The sequence below is a fragment of the Sebastes umbrosus genome, unplaced genomic scaffold, assembly GCF_015220745.1.
Source record: "Sebastes umbrosus isolate fSebUmb1 unplaced genomic scaffold, fSebUmb1.pri scaffold_168_arrow_ctg1, whole genome shotgun sequence".
Classification (NCBI taxonomy): domain Eukaryota; kingdom Metazoa; phylum Chordata; class Actinopteri; order Perciformes; family Sebastidae; genus Sebastes; species Sebastes umbrosus.
The window spans coordinates 32501-50260 of record NW_023618482.1 but is presented as its reverse complement, the minus strand read 5'-3'; the positions used below and the strand labels follow the sequence as shown (position 1 = coordinate 50260).

Here is a 17760-nt window from a genome sequence, read left to right as displayed (position 1 = left end):
TTTAATATTAACATTTAATGTAGTTTGAAGCATTTGTTGAAATGTTGTTGGCATCTGAACTGAAACTGTACTCAGCTGATGTACAAGTACTCCTAACTGTACTCAGCTGATGTACAAGTACTCCTAACTGTACTCAGCTGATGTACAAGTACTCCTAACTGTACTCAGCTGATGTACAAGTACTCCTAACTGTACTCAGCTGATGTACAAGTACTCCTAACTGTACTCAGCTGATGTACAAGTACTCCTAACTGTACTCAGCTGATGTACAAGTACTCCTAACTGTACTCAGCTGATGTACAAGTACTCCTAACTGTAGTACTGTTAGCTGTTAGCTCTGTTAGCTGTTAGCTGTTAGCTGTTAGCTCTGTTAGCTGTTAGCTCTGTTAGCTGTTAGCTCTGTTAGCTGTTAGCTCTGTTAGCTCTGTTAGCTGTTAGCTCTGTTAGCTGTTAGCTCTGTTAGCTGTTAGCTCTGTTAGCTGTTAGCTCTGTTAGCTGTTAGCTCTCCTCTCTCTCGGTATCAGTCTATCAGTCTCCCGGGAGGACCGGAGGACCGGAGGACCGGTACCGGCTGAGTGCAGAGAGTGAACCCGGTAAACTGCGTCCTCAGCGGGGAACAAACAGCAGCCCGGTTCCTCAGAGGACCTGAACGATCATCATCATCATCATCATCATCATCACCATCATCATCATCATCATCATCATCACCATCATCATCACCATCATCATCATCATCATCACCATCAGATCATCATCAGCAGGACTCACCTCTCTACCTCTCTACCTCTCTATAGCTCTACCTCTCTACCTCTCTACCTCTCTACCTCTACCTCTACCTCTCTACCTCTCTATAGCTCTACCTCTCTATAGCTCTACCTCTCTATAGCTCTACCTCTCTACCTCTCTACCTCTCTACCTCTACCTCTACCTCTCTACCTCTCTATAGCTCTACCTCTCTATAGCTCTACCTCTCTACCTCTCTATAGCTCTACCTCTCTACCTCTACCTCTCTACCTCTCTACCTCTCTACCTCTCTACCTCTCTCTACCTCTCTACCTCTCTATAGCTCTACCTCTCTATAGCTCTACCTCTCTACCTCTCTATAGCTCTACCTCTACCTCTCTACCTCTCTACCTCTCTATAGCTCTACCTCTCTATAGCTCTACCTCTCTATAGCTCTACCTCTCTATAGCTCTACCTCTCTATAGCTCTACCTCTCTACTCTGGATGTATTCACTCACCTCTGCCTGCATCTGACCGGCGCGAACAGCACGTTGCCTCTACTACGTCGTCACGCTTCCTACTACGTCATCACGTTGCCTCTACTACGTCGTCACGCTTCCTACTACGTCATCACGTTGCCTCTACTGCGTCATCACGTTGCCTCTACTACGTCGTCACGCTTCCTACTACGTCATCACGTTGCCTCTACTACGTCGTCACGTTGCATTTTCAGCCGAGCCTAGTGGGGCATATAATGACGTCATCTAACCGACCCCAAATTATTAAACTAGACTAATCTAAATTAAATTAATTATTGAACCCTCCTCTGCTTCTGATTGGATCACCATGATATACTAACCTAAGTTTAACCAATAACACTCCTCCTGCCTGAACCTGACCAATCAGAGGCAGCGTAGAGCGGGTCATACTAACCAATCAGAGGCAGCGTAGAGCGGGTCATACTAACCAATCAGAGGCAGCGTAGGGCGGGTCATACTAACCAATCAGAGGCAGCGTAGGGCGGGTCATACTAACCAATCAGAGGCAGCGTAGGGCGGGTCATACTAACCAATCAGAGGCAGCGTAGGGCGGGTCATACTAACCAATCAGAGGCAGCGTAGGGCGGGTCATACTAACCAATCAGAGGCAGCGTAGGGCGGGTCATACTAACCAATCAGAGGCAGCGTAGGGCGGGTCATACCAGCCAATCAGAGGCAGCATAGAGCGGGTCATACTAACCAATCAGAGGCAGCATAGGGCGGGTCATACCAGCCAATCAGAGGCAGCGTAGGGCGGGTCATACCAGCCAATCAGAGGCAGCATAGAGCGGGTCATACTAACCAATCAGAGGCAGCATAGAGCGGGTCATACTAACCAATCAGAGGCAGCGTAGGGCGGGTCATACCAGCCAATCAGAGGCAGCATAGAGCGGGTCATACTAACCAATCAGAGGCAGCGTAGGGCGGGTCATACCAGCCAATCAGAGGCAGCGTAGGGCGGGTCATGACTACAGCTGACTGGCTGATTGAAAGAGGCGGGACCAACCACATTTTGGAGGGACTCTGGAGGGTTCCAGGAGGGACTCTGGAGGGACTCTGGAGGGTCTCTGGAGGGACTCTGGAGGGACTCTGGAGGGACTCTGGAGCGACTCTAGAGGGACTCCGGAGTCCCTCCATAGGGTCTCTGGAGCGACTCTGGAGGGACTCAGGAAGGACTCAGGAGGGTCTCAGGAGGGACTCTGGAAGGTCTCTGGAGGGTCTCTGGAAGGTCTCTGGAGGGTCTCTGGAGGGTCTCTGGAGGGACTCTTAGGGGTCTCTGGAGGGACGATGGAGGGACTCTGGAGGGACTCTGGAGGGTCTCTGGGGGGTCTCTGGAGGGACTCTGGAGGGACTCCGGAGGGTCTCAGGAAGGACTCTGGAGGATTCTGGAGGGACTCTGGGGGTACTCTGGAGGCACTCTGGAGGGACTCTGGGGGGTCTCTGGAGGGACTCTGGAGGAACTCTGGAGGGACCCAGGAGGGACTCAGGAAGGACTCTGGAGGGACTCTGGAGGGACTCAGGAAGGACTCTGGAGGGTCTCAGGAGGGACTCAGGAGGGACTCAGGAGGGACTCAGGAGGGACTCAGGAGGGACTCAGGAAGGACTCTGGAGGGTCTCAGGAGGGACTCAGGAGGGACTCTGGAGGGACTCAGGAGGGACTCTGGAGGGACTCAGGAAGGACTCTCGAGGGTCTCAGGAGGGACTCAGGAGGGACTCTGGAGGGACCCAGGAGGCACTCTCGAGGTACTCTGGGGGGACTCTAGAGGGTCTCAGGAGGGACTCAGGAGGGACTCTGGAGGGACTCAGGAGGGACTCTGGAGGGACTCAGGAGGGACTCTCGAGGTACTCTGGAGGGACTCAGGAGGGACTCTGGAGGGACTCTGGAGGGACTCCGGAGGGACTCAGGAGGGACTCTGGAGGGACTCAGGAGGGACTCTCGAGGTACTCAGGAGGGACTCTGGATGGACTCTGGAGGGACTCTGGAGGGACTCAGGAGGGACTCTGGAGGGACCCAGGAGGCACTCTCGAGGTACTCTGGGGGGACTCTAGAGGGTCTCAGGAGGGACTCAGGAGGGACTCTGGAGGGACTCAGGAGGGACTCTCGAGGTACTCTGGAGGGACTCAGGAGGGACTCTGGAGGGACTCTGGAGGGACTCCGGAGGGACTCAGGAGGGACTCTGGAGGGACTCTGGAGGGACTCCGGAGGGACTCAGGAGGGACTCTCGAGGTACTCAGGAGGGACTCTGGATGGACTCTGGAGGGACTCTGGAGGGACTCAGTAGGGACTCAGGAGGGACTCAGGAGGGACTCTGGAGGGACTCTGGAGGGACTCAGGAGGGACTCTGGAGGGACTCTGGGTGTTCCAGCTCTGATCCTGATGTTCTAACAGCTTCTGATGACTCTTAATAATCTTTATAAAATGAAGAACATTCAATCAAAACAGGAGTTACTAAAAGAAGGAAGAGAGGAGAAGAGAGAGGAGAAGATAGAGGAGAAGATAGAGGTAGAAGATAGAGGTAGAAGATAGAGGTAGAAGATAGAGGAGAAGATAGAGGAGAAGATAGAGGTAGAAGATAGAGGTAGAAGATAGAGGTAGAAGATAGAGGAGAAGATAGAGGAGAAGATAGAGGTAGAAGATAGAGGAGAAGATAGAGGAGAAGATAGAGGTAGAAGATAGAGGTAGAAGAAAGAGGAGAAGATAGAGGAGAAGATAGAGGAGAAGATAGAGGTAGAAGATAGAGGAGAAGATAGAGGAGAAGATAAAGGTAGAAGATAGAGGAGAAGATAGAGGTAGAAGATAGAGGTAGAAGATAGAGGTAGAAGATAGAGGAGAAGATAGAGGTAGAAGATAGAGGTAGACGATAGAGGTAGAAGATAGAGGTAGACGATAGAGGAGAAGATAGAGGTAGAAGATAGAGGTAGAAGATAGAGGAGAAGATAGAGGTAGAAGATAGAGGTAGAAGATAGAGGTAGACGATAGAGGAGAAGATAGAGGTAGAAGATAGAGGTAGAAGATAGAGGTAGAAGATAGAGGAGAAGATAGAGGTAGAAGATAGAGGTAGAAGATAGAGGTAGAAGATAGAGGAGAAGATAGAGGTAGAAGATAGAGGTAGAAGATAGAGGTAGAAGATAGAGGAGAAGATAGAGGTAGAAGATAGAGGAGAAGATAGAGGAGAAGATAGAGGTAGAAGATAGAGGTAGAAGATAGAGGAGAAGATAGAGGAGATATCTGGTGAAGAAGATGAGTCACATGTTGTTGTTGTTGTGAGTCTTCATCAAACTGAGTGATGATGTGAGTGAAGAGAAATGTGGCGGCAACACGAGGACGCTAAAAACAGACCTCGCCGTCATCATCACTGACTCTCTGTGTGTGTGCGTGTGTGTGTGTGTGTGTGTGTGTGTGTGTGCGTGTGTGTGAGTTTGTGTGTGTGCGTGTGTGTGTTAATGAATCAAACAGACATACAGGAAGAATAACAGTTTTATTAAAATTTAATTTGGCTACATTTATTCGAGCATGTTGGTCATTTCAATAATACTTCAGATCATCTTCATCATCATCATCATCATCATCATCATCATCATCATCAGTCCTTCGTCTCCTCGCTGGATGAATAAAGTGGATTTCTTTTAAACAGTGTTTTTACATCAGAAGTTCACAGATGAATTTAGAATTTGCAGAAGTTCAAAAGGAAAAGAAAGAAAAGAGAAAAGAGAAGGTTCTGTTCCGATAGTCAGAACCATTCTACTAAAATAGATCTATGAGTGAGGAACTCTAATACTGTACACTACAGTATGAAATAAATACAATTAGGAAATATAAAATCAGTCACATAAATAAAATGGTAAATTCTCAAATAATAAAAAAAATTAAATTTATGTTGGAAAACTCAACAAAAACAAAAAAGTTAATAATACTGACAAAATAATACTGTCATGGATCCAGAAAACAGAGAAAATTGCACAAACGTGTAAACTAATGCCGGGACACCTCAGGATCGTCAGGAGGGCGTGGCGGCTGCGTGGCGGCTGCGTGGCGGCTGCATGAGACATAGAGTTTGCCTCATAATGTCCGTTTCATTTCATTATAAATATCATTTATATTTATTTTAGACAGAGAAAGGTTCAGAAACGTGTGGTAATTTGTAAATAATAGTAATAATCCACCATTAAAACCCCGTACTATATTCATTCATGGAGCTCTGCAAGTCACTGCATGTTCTACAACACTGTCCAGCACATATTTCAGAATAAAAGCCTTGTGTTAACAAATAAGGGAATTCTGTCCACAGAAAAAATGCTTGAGGGTGTTGATTTAAAAATAAATCTTTCCTTTTGTTTCATCTCTGTAACATATTCTACAGATAGAGACATGTAAACTGTAGATATGATCTTAATATACAGTCAATAGATCACCTTCACTGTCTGTTGTTGATGTGAAATGCGCGGCTCGCGGTAAAAATAGGCGAGACATGGACTCTCTAGAAGAGACGCAGCTGAGACGCAGTGTGGCTGCTCTAACCTGTTAACACGGACGCTGAAATCAAAAACCAACAGGTAACGCAGCCGCCACGCTGCTGCTGGCGTCCCCGGTGTGTCCCGGGCTTCAGAGTGTCGTCTACCTATATCTACTAGAGAGGAATGAAGAGGACACACTGGACAGGGATGGCACTTTAACAGCTGAAGGTTTGCATATAAGGCTTTCTCTAGAGTAAACATGATCCTTTTAATATCTGGAGCCCTTCATTTTAACGCTCCTTCTCCTTTTTAAGACTCACATCAACATTTTATTTTGAAAATCACACAGGTTCAAATGTTCCTTCACATAAAGAAATGAAACGATCAGGAGGCCCAAAGTCGTGTGGTTAATTGGCAAAAAGAATCCAAGAGGATAAAAGTAAAAAAGGTCACAGTAAGAGACAGAAATACGACGATAACACTGACAGGAAGTCGCCGCGTGTTCCAGGCTTTTTTCCCTCTTTTTTTTTTAAATTCATTTTTTTATTTTATTTTGTAGTGATTCGGGGAGTCGAGTGCAATTTCCTGATGTGGGGTTTGGAACACGACGGGACACAGGAAGTTAAGAACATGATAGCACCACACAGCTTTTAGGCCTTTATAATACTGTACATTAAAAACAGCTTCACGTCCCGTCATCACCAGGACCAGGGTTCCTCATCACCAGATAAGGGTTCCTCATCACCGGATCAGGGTTCCTCATCACCGGATCAGGGTTCCTCATCACCAGGACCAGGGTTCCTCATCACCAGATCAGGGTTCCTCATCACCGGATCAGGGTTCCTCATCACCAGGACCAGGGTTCCTCATCACCAGATCAGGGTTCCTCATCACCGGATCAGGGTTCCTCATCACCAGATCAGGGTTCCTCATCACCAGATCAGGGTTCCTCATCACCATCAGCAGCGTTCTCACTGCGCCATTTTAGTCGGCTTTTTTGCATAATGTGGATTTTTAAACAATCCCCTCCCACCCCCCCCCCCCCCCCCTTACCCCCCCCCCCCCCCCCCCCCGGCTTCATGACGGGATGTTGGCATCAACATGTTCCTCTCCGTTAGGGACTGTACGCAAATCACCCCCCCCCCCCTCAAGGTTATTAATATTCTCTTTATTAGAGAACTCACAGCTCGTCATGTTCCACTTCACTAATGTTCCACTTCACATATCTGAACGTTATACCAAACATTTAGTGACATTTGACTCATCAGGTTCTACCTGCAGAACCCTAACGTTCTCTGTTATTAACGTTCTCTGTTATTAACGTGGCCAAAGGCAGCGCTGTAAAGATAAACTGAGGGCGTATAAATCTGTGGATGTCTATAGTTAACTATCCTTCAGTGAAGTCAGTCGGAAAGAGACTCGGACAATATCGGAGAAGCGTTTCTAAATAGACACTGACTCTCAGTCTTTCATAATGTTTCACATGTAGAACCTCGTTAGATGTTTTAGTTAATAATGACGTGTTGATAAGTTGTCAAAGATTAGTCAGATAGAACCTGATGAATCTACGTCACTGGTTCCTGTTGTTACCGTGGAGACGAGCTGATCACAGGTCAGCTGAAACATGTTTAAATAATCGTCGGAGGGAAACTTGGAATAAAGTTTAAATCCCCCCCCCCCCAATCATCTGTGTACAGTCCCTTCAAAATAAAAGCATGTTGTCTGAAACTGAAGCCAGCATGTTAAAATGTTCAAAGCTCTTTGTCTCTGAGGATCAGTCCTCCTGGTCCGACCTGCCGTCTGTCTTCCCTTCTCGTGAACTCTCGTCCATCAGCGGCGTCGTGTCTTTGCCCTCGTCGTCCCTCGTCGAGTCCATCTGGCTCCTGCTGTCGCCCTCCTCCTCCTCCTCTTCCTCCTCTACTTCCCTGAAACTTGCATCCCGTCTATCTGTCACCTCCTCGAACATTTTGTCGTCCACTTCCTTCTCCTCCCGTCCTCCTCCTTCCTCGCTGCTGTCCCTCAGGATCGTACCGCCGCCGCCACCGCCGTCCTCCTGCTGGTCCTCAGGGTCCGAGTATCCGAGCGGCCCGAGTCCCTGCAGGTAGGCCCTCCTCATCAGCAGTTCGGTGGGCTCAAGGCCGGCGGCAGCGGCGGCGGCGGCTCCTCTTCCTCCTCCTCCTCCTCCCTTGTCCCTTGCCTCCCTCTCAGCCGCCTCGCGCTCCTCGGCCTCCCTCTTGCAGTAGGAGTAGCGGTGGTTCATGTGCTGCGAGTACGATCCCGAGTGAGAGAAGCGTTTGCCACACTTGTCACACTGGTACGGTTTCTCTCCGGAGTGGAGGCGCGAGTGTTCGATCAGATGGTGTTTGTGTTTGAAGGCCTTCTTACAGATCTGACACTGGTGAGGACGCTTCCCTGCAGAGACACAACACACGAGCACAACTACAGTCAGCACGCCAAGTCAGGGCGCCGAGTCAGAGCACAGAGTCAGGGCGCCCATTCAGGGCGCCGAGTCAGCACGCCGAGTCAGGGCACCAAGTCAGGGCCCCGAGTCAGAACGCCGAGTCAGGGTGCCGAGTCAGGGCGCCGAGTCAGCGTGCCGAGTCAGCGTGCCGAGTCAGGGCGCCGAGTCAGGGCGCCCAGTCAGGGCGCCCAGTCAGGGCGCCGAGTCAGCGCGCCGAGTCAGCGCGCCGAGTCAGCGCGCCGAGTGAGGGCGCCGAGTCAGGGCGGCGAGTCAGCGCACAGAGTCAGGGCGCCCAGTCAGGGCGCCGAGTCAGCGCGCCGAGTCAGGGCTCCGAGTCAGCACGCCGAGTCAGGGTGCCAAGTCAGGGCGCCGAGTCAGCACACCGAGTCAGGGCGCCGAGTCAGGGCAGAAAGTCTAAAGAGCGGTGAACGGCGTGTAGCGAGGAGGTCGGGGTGGATGGGTCGGTCTATCAGACTTTCACCAGGAGACTATATTGGTGCCCCGTGTGAGGCAAGAGGTCAACGTTGATTTATTTGTAACTTCTGTATTTCTGAAGTTATTTTAACCCAAACCAACACATTTAAACCTAACTAAGTAGTTTTATTTTGAAGACTGGGGTGAAAATTGACATGTGCGTCATGTGTTGCTGGACATTTGTAGGAAAACGCAGAAAAAATACGTTGTTGAAAGTCGTGCTGAGCGTCAATAAAAACAAAAGGTAAATTAGTGTCTATGAATCAAAGGGATTAAATTTAGTGAATATTTCATGAACTGCTGTGAGATGTGATGAATCAACGACAATTGACGTTAAATATTGATATTATTGACATTAACTGATCAACGGGCAGAAAAAATGAATAATAATAAAACAACGTTAGCAGTAACATTATAAATAAAGTCGTTAAACTTCATATAAACGCAGGTTTTAATCTCTCCGCTGATTGGCTGATGTTTTGTCGGAGGACACATGATTGATATTTCCCAGCATGCAAAGCGTCTCAGACTTCAAACTCCCAGAAGTGTCTTCAGACTGAACCCGTCCACCAGAATAAGACTCTCTGTGTCCGTCTGTCGCCGCGGCAACGGCGAAGCGAGACGAGATGCTTGAGACGCCGCGAGGCAGCGATGACATCACAGCGCCAGATTTAAACCTGAGGAGGAGGAGGAGCAGGGAGCCTTCACCGCCGTAACACACACATACACACACACACACACACACACATACATACACACACACACACACACACTAACAGACACACACACACTAGTGGGTTTACTACGAGTTTCTCAGGACGCTTCAGGCTGCTGAACAGCGTCCAAACACACGTCCCACGCACACACATGCACCGCAACACGGCTTCACCCCGACAATGCCAACACACACACACACATGCAGAAAAAACACGCACGTACATGCACAGCTCATCACAAGCACACATGCAGGCAGATCGTAGCCACAAATAGACCTGGAACACACACACACACACACACACACACACACACACACACACACACACACGGTGTAAAAATAACCGAGACGGTGGATTCCTGATCTGAGTGACGGGGGGATGATGCAACGGAGTGAAAGAGGTGAAGGTAGAACGTCTCCAGGTGAAGCATCAGTCGGTGGTTTGATTCTACAGACCGAGTAGATTTGTGGTTTATTTCACAACAATGAGCCGCTTGCTGTTCATTATCCTGATTATTACACAGCTACTGAAGAAATCAATAATCTGACACAAAAACACTCCTCCAGAGTCCGACATCAGAGCTGTGTCCATAGCAACGGTCTGTTATACATAGCAACAGTCAGTTATACCTAGCAACGGTCTGTTATACATTGCAACAGTCCGTTATACCTAGCAACGGTCCGTTATACGTAGCAACGGTCCATTATACGTAGCAACGGTCTTTTATACGTAGCAACGGTCTGTTATACGTAGCAACGGTCTGTTATACGTAGCAACAGTCCGTTATACATAGCAACCGTCCGTTATACCTAGCAACGGTCTGTTATACGTAACGACGGTCTGTTATACATAGCAACAGTCCGTTATACCTAGCAATGGTCTGTTATACATAGCAACGGTCTGTTATACATATCAACGGTCCGTTATACCTAGCAACAGTCCGTTATACCTAGCAACGGTCTGTTATACATATCAACGGTCCGTTATACCTAGCAACGGTCTGTTATACATATCAACGGTCTGTTATACGTAGCAACGGTCTGTTATACGTAGCAACGGTCCGTTATACATAGCAGCAGTCCGTTATACCTAGCAACGGTCCGTTATACCTAGCAACGGTCTGTTATACATAGCAACTGTCCATTATACCTAGCAACGGTCTGTTATACGTAGCGACGGTCTGTTATACATAGCAACAGTCCGTTATACCTCTGTTATACATAGCAACAGTCCGTTATACCTAGCAACGGTCTGTTATACGTAGCGACGGTCTGTTATACATAGCAACTGTCCTTTATACCTAGCAACGGTCTGTTATACGTAGCGACGGTCTGTTATACATAGCAACAGTCCGTTATACCTAGCAACGGTCTGTTATACGTAGCGACGGTCTGTTATACATAGCAACGGTCTGTTATACGTAGCGGCGGTCTGTTATACATAGCAACGGTCTGTTATACATAGCAGCGGTCTGTTATACATAGCAACGGTCTGTTATACGTAGCGACGGTCTGTTATACATAGCAACGGTCTGTTATACATAGCAACAGTCCGTTATACCTAGCAACGGTTTGTTATACATAGCAACGATCCGTTATACGTAGCAACGGTCCGTTATACGTAGCAACGATCCGTTATACGTAGCAACGGTCTGTTATACATAGCAACGGTCTGTTATATGTAGCAACGGTCCGTTATACCTAGCAACGGTCTGTTATACATATCAACGGTCTGTTATACATAGCAACGGTCTGTTATACGTAGCAACGGTCCATTATACATAGCAGCGGTCCGTTATACCTAGCAACGGTCTGTTATACCTAGCAACGGTCTGTTATACATAGCAACCCTCCGTTATACCTAGCAACAGTCTGTTATACGTAACGACGGTCTGTTATACATAGCAACAGTCCGTTATACCTAGCAATGGTCTGTTATATGTAGCAACAGTCCATTATACCTAGCAACAGTCCGTTATACCTAGCAACGGTCTGTTATACGTAGCGACGGTCTGTTATACATAGCAACAGTCCGTTATACCTAGCAATGGTCTGTTATACATATCAACGGTCTGTTATACCTAGCAACGGTCTGTTATACGTAGCGATGGTCTGTTATACATATCAACGGTCCGTTATACCTAGCAACGGTCCGTTATACCTAGTAACGGTCTGTTATACGTAGCAACGGTCCGTTATACGTAGCAACGGTCTTTTATACGTAGCAACGGTCTGTTATACGTAGCAACGGTCTGTTATACGTAGCAACGGTCCGTTATACCTAGCAACGGTCCGTTATACGTAGCAACGGTCCGTTATACATAGCAACGGTCCATTATACCTAGCAGCGGTCTGTTATACGTAGCAACGGTCCGTTATACGTAGCAACGATCCGTTATACCTAGCAACAGTCCGTTATACCTAGCAACGGTCTGTTATACACAGCAACGGTCTGTTATACGTAGTGACGGTCTGTTATACATAGCAACAGTCCGTCATACCTAGCAATGGTCTGTTATACATAGCAACAGTCCGTTATACCTAGCAACGGTCTGTTATACATAGCAACGGTCTGTTATATGTAGCGACGGTCTGTTATAGATAGGAACGGTCTGTTATACATAGCAACAGTCTGTTATACGTAGCAACGGTCTGTTATACGTAGCAACGGTCTGTTATACATAGCAACGGTCTGTTATACATAGCAACAGTCTGTTGTACGTAGCGAAGGTCTGTTATACATAGCAACGGTCCGTTATACCTAGCAACGGTCCGTTATACGTAGCAGCGGTCCGTTATAAGTAGCAACGGTCCGTTATACTTAGCAACGGTCCGTTATACCTAGCAGCGGTCCGTTATACATAGCAACGGTCCGTTATACGTAGCAACGGTCCGTTATACCTAGCAGCGGTCCGTTATACGTAGCAACGGTCCGTTATACGTAGCAACGGTCCGTTATACCTAGCAACGGTCTGTTATACGTAGCAACGGTCCGTTATACCTAGCAGTGGTTCGTTATAGGTAGCAATGGTCCGTTATATGTAGCAACGGTCCGTTATGCCTAGCAACGGTCCGTTATACCTAGCAATGGTCCGTTATACCTAGCAACGGTCCGTTATATGTAGCAACGGTCCGTTATACCTAGCAACGGTCTGTTATACGTAGCAACGGTCCGTTATACGTAGCAACGGTCTGTTATACGTAGCAATGGTCTGTTTTAAAGAAATAACCGACCTTAGAACGCCGTGATTGACCAATAAAGAACAGAGTATTCTTCATTATTTATGGATTGATGATGTTTACTGTTTGTTTCCACATCAGATGTGGATAAATGGATCATCGTCTCTCTGCTGACATTAATATTTCTGTATGATCTGCAGAGCACACACACACACACACACATGCACACCTCCTCCTCCTCCTCCTCCTCCTCCTTCTCCTCCTCCTTTTCCTCCTCCTCCTCCTCTATCAGTAGGACAGTCTGAATGAGATGCTGATGTTAACCCCCCCCCCGCTGTAAAGGAAGGAGCATGTTAAAGGAGGTGAACAGGAACAGTAGAACAGTAGAACAGTGGAACAGTAGAACTAGAGGAGGATCTATGTGAGCAAATCAAGATAAAAAGGAGAGAATGAAAGGAGAGGGATGAAGGGAGAGGGCACAAAGCATCGGGGGGTAAAAGAAGAAGAAGTGTCCAAACGTTATATATACCTGTGTGCTCATATTTGTGTCTTAGGAGGGAACTGGTCTTCTGGAATGTTTTGTCGCACAAGTCACACGCGTACATACCACTTTCAGTCTTCTTCATCTTCTTCCTGGACAGCAGCGAATCGCTGTCTGTCAGGTCGTCCAGGCCTGACAGATAGTCCGCCGTCCCGTCCAGCAGCTCCCCCTGAGACACAAAGACACACCGTCTCAACACCACGGATAATCCCACACCTGTCCAGACACCTTCTGGTCCCATCCACCCCCCCCCCCCCGCGACATGATCCCAAGTCTGGACAGGGCTTAAAGGCCCAACCTGGGTAAGTCCCCTTCATCCAGGGAAACTCAGAAAAAAGGGGGGACATATGAGACGGGGAGGTCGTGGTGGGACGGAGAGGGTGTGGTGGGACGGGGAGGGTGTGGTGGGACGGGGAGGTTGTGTTGGGACGGGGAGGTCGTGATGGGACGGGGAGGTTGTGATGGGACGGCGAGGTCGTGATGGGACGGGGAGGTTGTGTTGGGACGGGGAGGTTGTGTTGGGACGGGGAGGTCGTGATGGGACGAGGAGGTCGTGATGGGACGGGGAGGTTGTGATGGGACGGAGAGGGTGTGGTGGGACGGAGAGGGTGTGGTGGGACGGGGAGGTCGTGATGGGACGGAGAGGGTGTGGTGGGACGGAGAGGTCGTGATGGGACGGGGAGGTTGTGTTGGGACGGGGAGGTCTTGATGGGACGAGGAGGTCGTGATGGGACGGGGAGGTTGTGATGGTACGTCGTGATGGGACAGGGAGGTCGTGATGGGATGGGGAGGTCGTGATGGGATGGGGAGGTCGTGATGGGACGGGGAGGTTGTGATGGGACGGGGAGGTCGTGATGGGACGGGGAGGTTGTGATGGTACGTCGTGATGGGACAGGGAGGTCGTGATGGGATGGGGAGGTCGTGATGGGACGGGGAGGTTGTGATGGGACGGGGAGGTCGTGATGGGACGGGGAGGTCGTGTTGGGGAGGTCATGATGGGACGGGGAGGTCGTGATGGGACGGGGAGGTATAGAGGTTTTAAGATCAGGAAACACTCAGTAAAGTCAGATGACCTGTTTTGACATTTAGCTTTGAGGACTTGAAATGCATCACGGACAACATATAGTTTTACCTGGAAACCTGGTTTCCGTTGGTACTTTCTCCTCTGCTGCATTTCAGCGAACGTGGCTGCCCCGGTGGCGTAGGTGTAGCCCATGTGGGGAAGGAAGCTCATGGGGTCGAGGCCCGGGTAGGGCCTGAGGCCCGGGATGGATGCCTGGGCCGGAGACATGAAGGTGGGCGGAGGAAATGCTCCGTGAGGTGGCAGAGAGGTGTAGACGGGACCACCGGCGAAGGGATTGATCCCAAAGAGGGGACTGGTGCTCCCTCCGCCGTCATGGCCCAGGACCTCCTTCTTGATGTTGACCAGATCGAAGGGTCCGGAGGACACATGGTCTCGTCCTAGCACCTCGCCGTTGCGATCGATGATAAAACTGTTGTGCCTGGGTCGCTTGTCTCTCACAGACAGGAGCCTCTGGGCCAGGTGTTTGGGCAGCGACAGATCCAGCGGTATATCCCCGTGAGCATCCTCAGAAGCTAAGCTGTTCGGAGTGTAAGAGCTACTCTGAGAGTTTTTGGAGGAAGTGGAAGAAAGGTTGAGGGGCGACGGAGTGTCGCTCCTCAAGTGGTCCAAGGGGTCTAGTGGTTTGTCTCCTGTCGTCTGCCTGTTGGCTGTAAACTGGTTGGCCTTCGTGAGTCTGTGGGTGGCGTCGCCGTTAGTGAAGCCTCTGTGTAAATCTACGGTAGGAAGAGACATCGGTGACCGGCTAAAGACGTCCGCTCCACTGCGGTCAGGGGGGGGCGACTTCTTCCTCAGACTGCCTCCGTGGCCGTTTTGGCTCTTCCACTGAGAAAACCACTCCTTGACGAACTCTTGAGGAAGGCCGACAGCGATGGAGATCTTGAGCAGTTCCTCTGAGTTGGGCTCAGTGTTCATGGCAAGGTAGGCCTTGAGCACTGAGACGTGGTCCTTGAAGGGGTTGATAGGGCTGGTGGCCCGCTCAGTACTGGTCAGCTCAGAGGGTACTGACCCCCGGCGTAGACCGCTGTCCGCCGGCTGCAGGACTGCCTTGATCTCCTCGTTCATTTTACACAGGTAGCGCTCGTGTTGATGCAGAGGGATGGGCCCTGGGAAGGCCTCCTTGCAGTACTGGCAGCAGAACGGCAGGAACTGATTCTGGCCATCGTGACATTTCTCCTCACCGCTGAGATCTGAGTGGTTCAACTTCTCCGTCTTGATGTCCGCTTGCCTCTTGGAGTCGTCGATCAGACTCTTGGCCTCGTTGACCTTCTCCAGCGTGTAGTCAATGATGCTCTTTGTGGGACTGCCGTGGCCCACCACCTGGAAGCCGGCCTGGGCAAGCCTCTGCTCCTCCATCTGGGCCCCCAGCTCCTTCATGTAGGCCCTGAGCTTGGAGATCTCCTCCGGGTTCCCGTCCATCTTCTGCCTGCACACCGTATTGTCCACAATCTGAAGCACCTTCTGCACCTCGCTCAGGTTGTTCCCCAGAGAACCAGAGAAGCCCAGCAGGGGGAGGTCCAGTCCCATGCCTCCCAGGTGTTGAAGGGGGCTCTGGGAGGAGCTGTGGATGCCCAGGGGGCTTCCACCGCGGCCATTCAGGTAGACCCCTGATCCTCCGAACCCGTGCTGAGAGGCCATCAGCAGCCGGTACTCGTTGAAGTCCATCGGCTCGGCCTTGATGTCAAGCTGACCCTGCTGGTCCGGAGGGCCGAGCGGTCGCCCGTTCTCCAGTTTGTGGCGGAGCTGAGCGAGGGCGGGGCTTCCAGGCGATGAGGTCGTGGAGTTGGGGGAGGAGCCGGGCTTGCCGTTGTTTCCGTTGCGTACTCGTCCGTTGATGGCGATCAGGCCGATGCATTTCTTGCTGCTGATGTGGGAACTATAGGAGCCGGAGTGGGAGAACCGCTTCTTGCAGTTGGAGCACTCGTACGGCTTTTCACCTGCAACACAACGAGAGATATGATCAATAAATACAGTTTCATCTTGTTGGCAGATTGGGCGGTTTTCTACTTGTTGTACCTGTATGCTAAATGCTAAATGCTAAATGCTAAATGCAGTACCTGTGAGGGTTTCTGGATCAATATCTGTCATTGATCTGTGTTGTTCATTGATTTACAATAATAAATATATATATACATTTACATAAAGCAGCTTATTTGTCCACTCCCATGTTGATAAGAGGATTAAATACTGGACTAATCTCCCTTTAAGGTTCATTATGAACAGATACAACATGTGAGATTAATCACCATTAAATATTTTGATGTACTGACAGCCCTAATATGTAAATATATATTTTTCCTTTCCTAAACATGTGTCGACTTGGCTTCTGTCAGTCAGACCGGGCGAGCCGATACGTCACCGGCAGCCTCTCAGAGACTTCTAGAAGAATGACTTGACGTTAATGTGTAGCTGTGAATCATTCATGGATCAGTGGAGGAAGATGTCAAAGATGAAATCAGTCGTATTCAGAGAGAAGCTTCTCTTAGTGTTGATCTTTGATCTGAACCAGGTCATGAGTCATCCAGCAGCAGCATTCACTGTCAGCTTCGGGGGAGGACGACTCACCGCTGTGAATACGAAGATGCTCCTTCAGGTGATGTTTGTATTTGAAGGCTTTTCCACACTCGCTGCACTTGAACTTGCGGTTTGCAGCTCCTTCACTGAGCGGCGGCGGCGGCTGCAGAGAAACAGAGAGAACAGAGTGATGATGTGATGGAGGACGAGTGGGAGGAGGCAGATAACAGCAGACTGAGAACAGAAGCTGACGGGAACTCTGATAGTATTTATAGTATTTAGTGAAGCAGATCTGAGACACGAAGATCCTTCAACTGTTCTAATCTGCAGCACGTTCAGAGAATCAAAGAGGGCGGACTGTTCACAGGCTATAGTTCCTACGGTTCCTACGGTTCCTACGGTTCCTACAGTTCCTATGGTTCCTACGGTTCCTAGTTCCTACGGTTTCTACGGTTCCTACATTTTCTGCAGTTTCTACGGTTCCTACGGTTCCTACAGTCCCTAAAGTTCCTAGAGTTCAAACGGTTCCTACAGTTCCTAGTTCCTACAGTTCCTAAGGTTTCTACAGTTCCTACAGCTCCTACAGTTCCTACAGTTTCTACAGTTTCTACAGCTCCTACAGCTCCTACAGTTCCTACAGTTTCTACAGTTTCTACAGCTCCTACAGTTTTTACAGTTCCTACGGTTCCTAGTTCGTACAGCTCCTACAGTTCCTACAGTTTCTACAGTTTCTACAGCTCCTACAGTTTTTACAGTTCCTACGGTTCCTACGGTTCCTAGTTCCTACGGTTTCTACGGTTCCTACATTTTCTGCGGTTTCTACGGTTCCTACGGTTCCTACAGTCCCTAAAGTTCCTAGAGTTCAAACGGTTCCTACAGTTCCTAGTTCCTACAGTTCCTAAGGTTTCTACAGTTCCTACAGCTCCTACAGTTCCTACAGTTTCTACAGCTCCTACAGTTTTTACAGTTCCTACGGTTCCTAGTTCCTACAGCTCCTACAGTTCCTACAGTTTCTACAGTTTCTACAGCTCCTACAGTTTTTACAGTTCCTACGGTTCCTAGTTCCTACAGCTCCTA

The 17760-nt window shown here is 49.3% G+C and overlaps 1 protein-coding gene across 1 annotated transcript in view; it reads right to left on the bottom strand.

Moving 5' to 3' along the window:
- Positions 1–6786: 6786 nt before the first annotated feature.
- Positions 6787–17760, bottom strand: part of LOC119484353 (zinc finger E-box-binding homeobox 2-like) — a gene marked incomplete at its 5' end in the record, with an annotated part of 39569 nt that continues 28595 nt past the window's right edge. The window contains 4 exons of the mRNA XM_037763144.1: positions 6787–8129; positions 13077–13257; positions 14221–16106; positions 16735–16846. Of these exons, the coding sequence (XP_037619072.1) occupies positions 7492–8129; positions 13077–13257; positions 14221–16106; positions 16735–16846 (2817 nt within the window). The remainder of the gene's footprint in view (positions 8130–13076; positions 13258–14220; positions 16107–16734; positions 16847–17760) is intronic.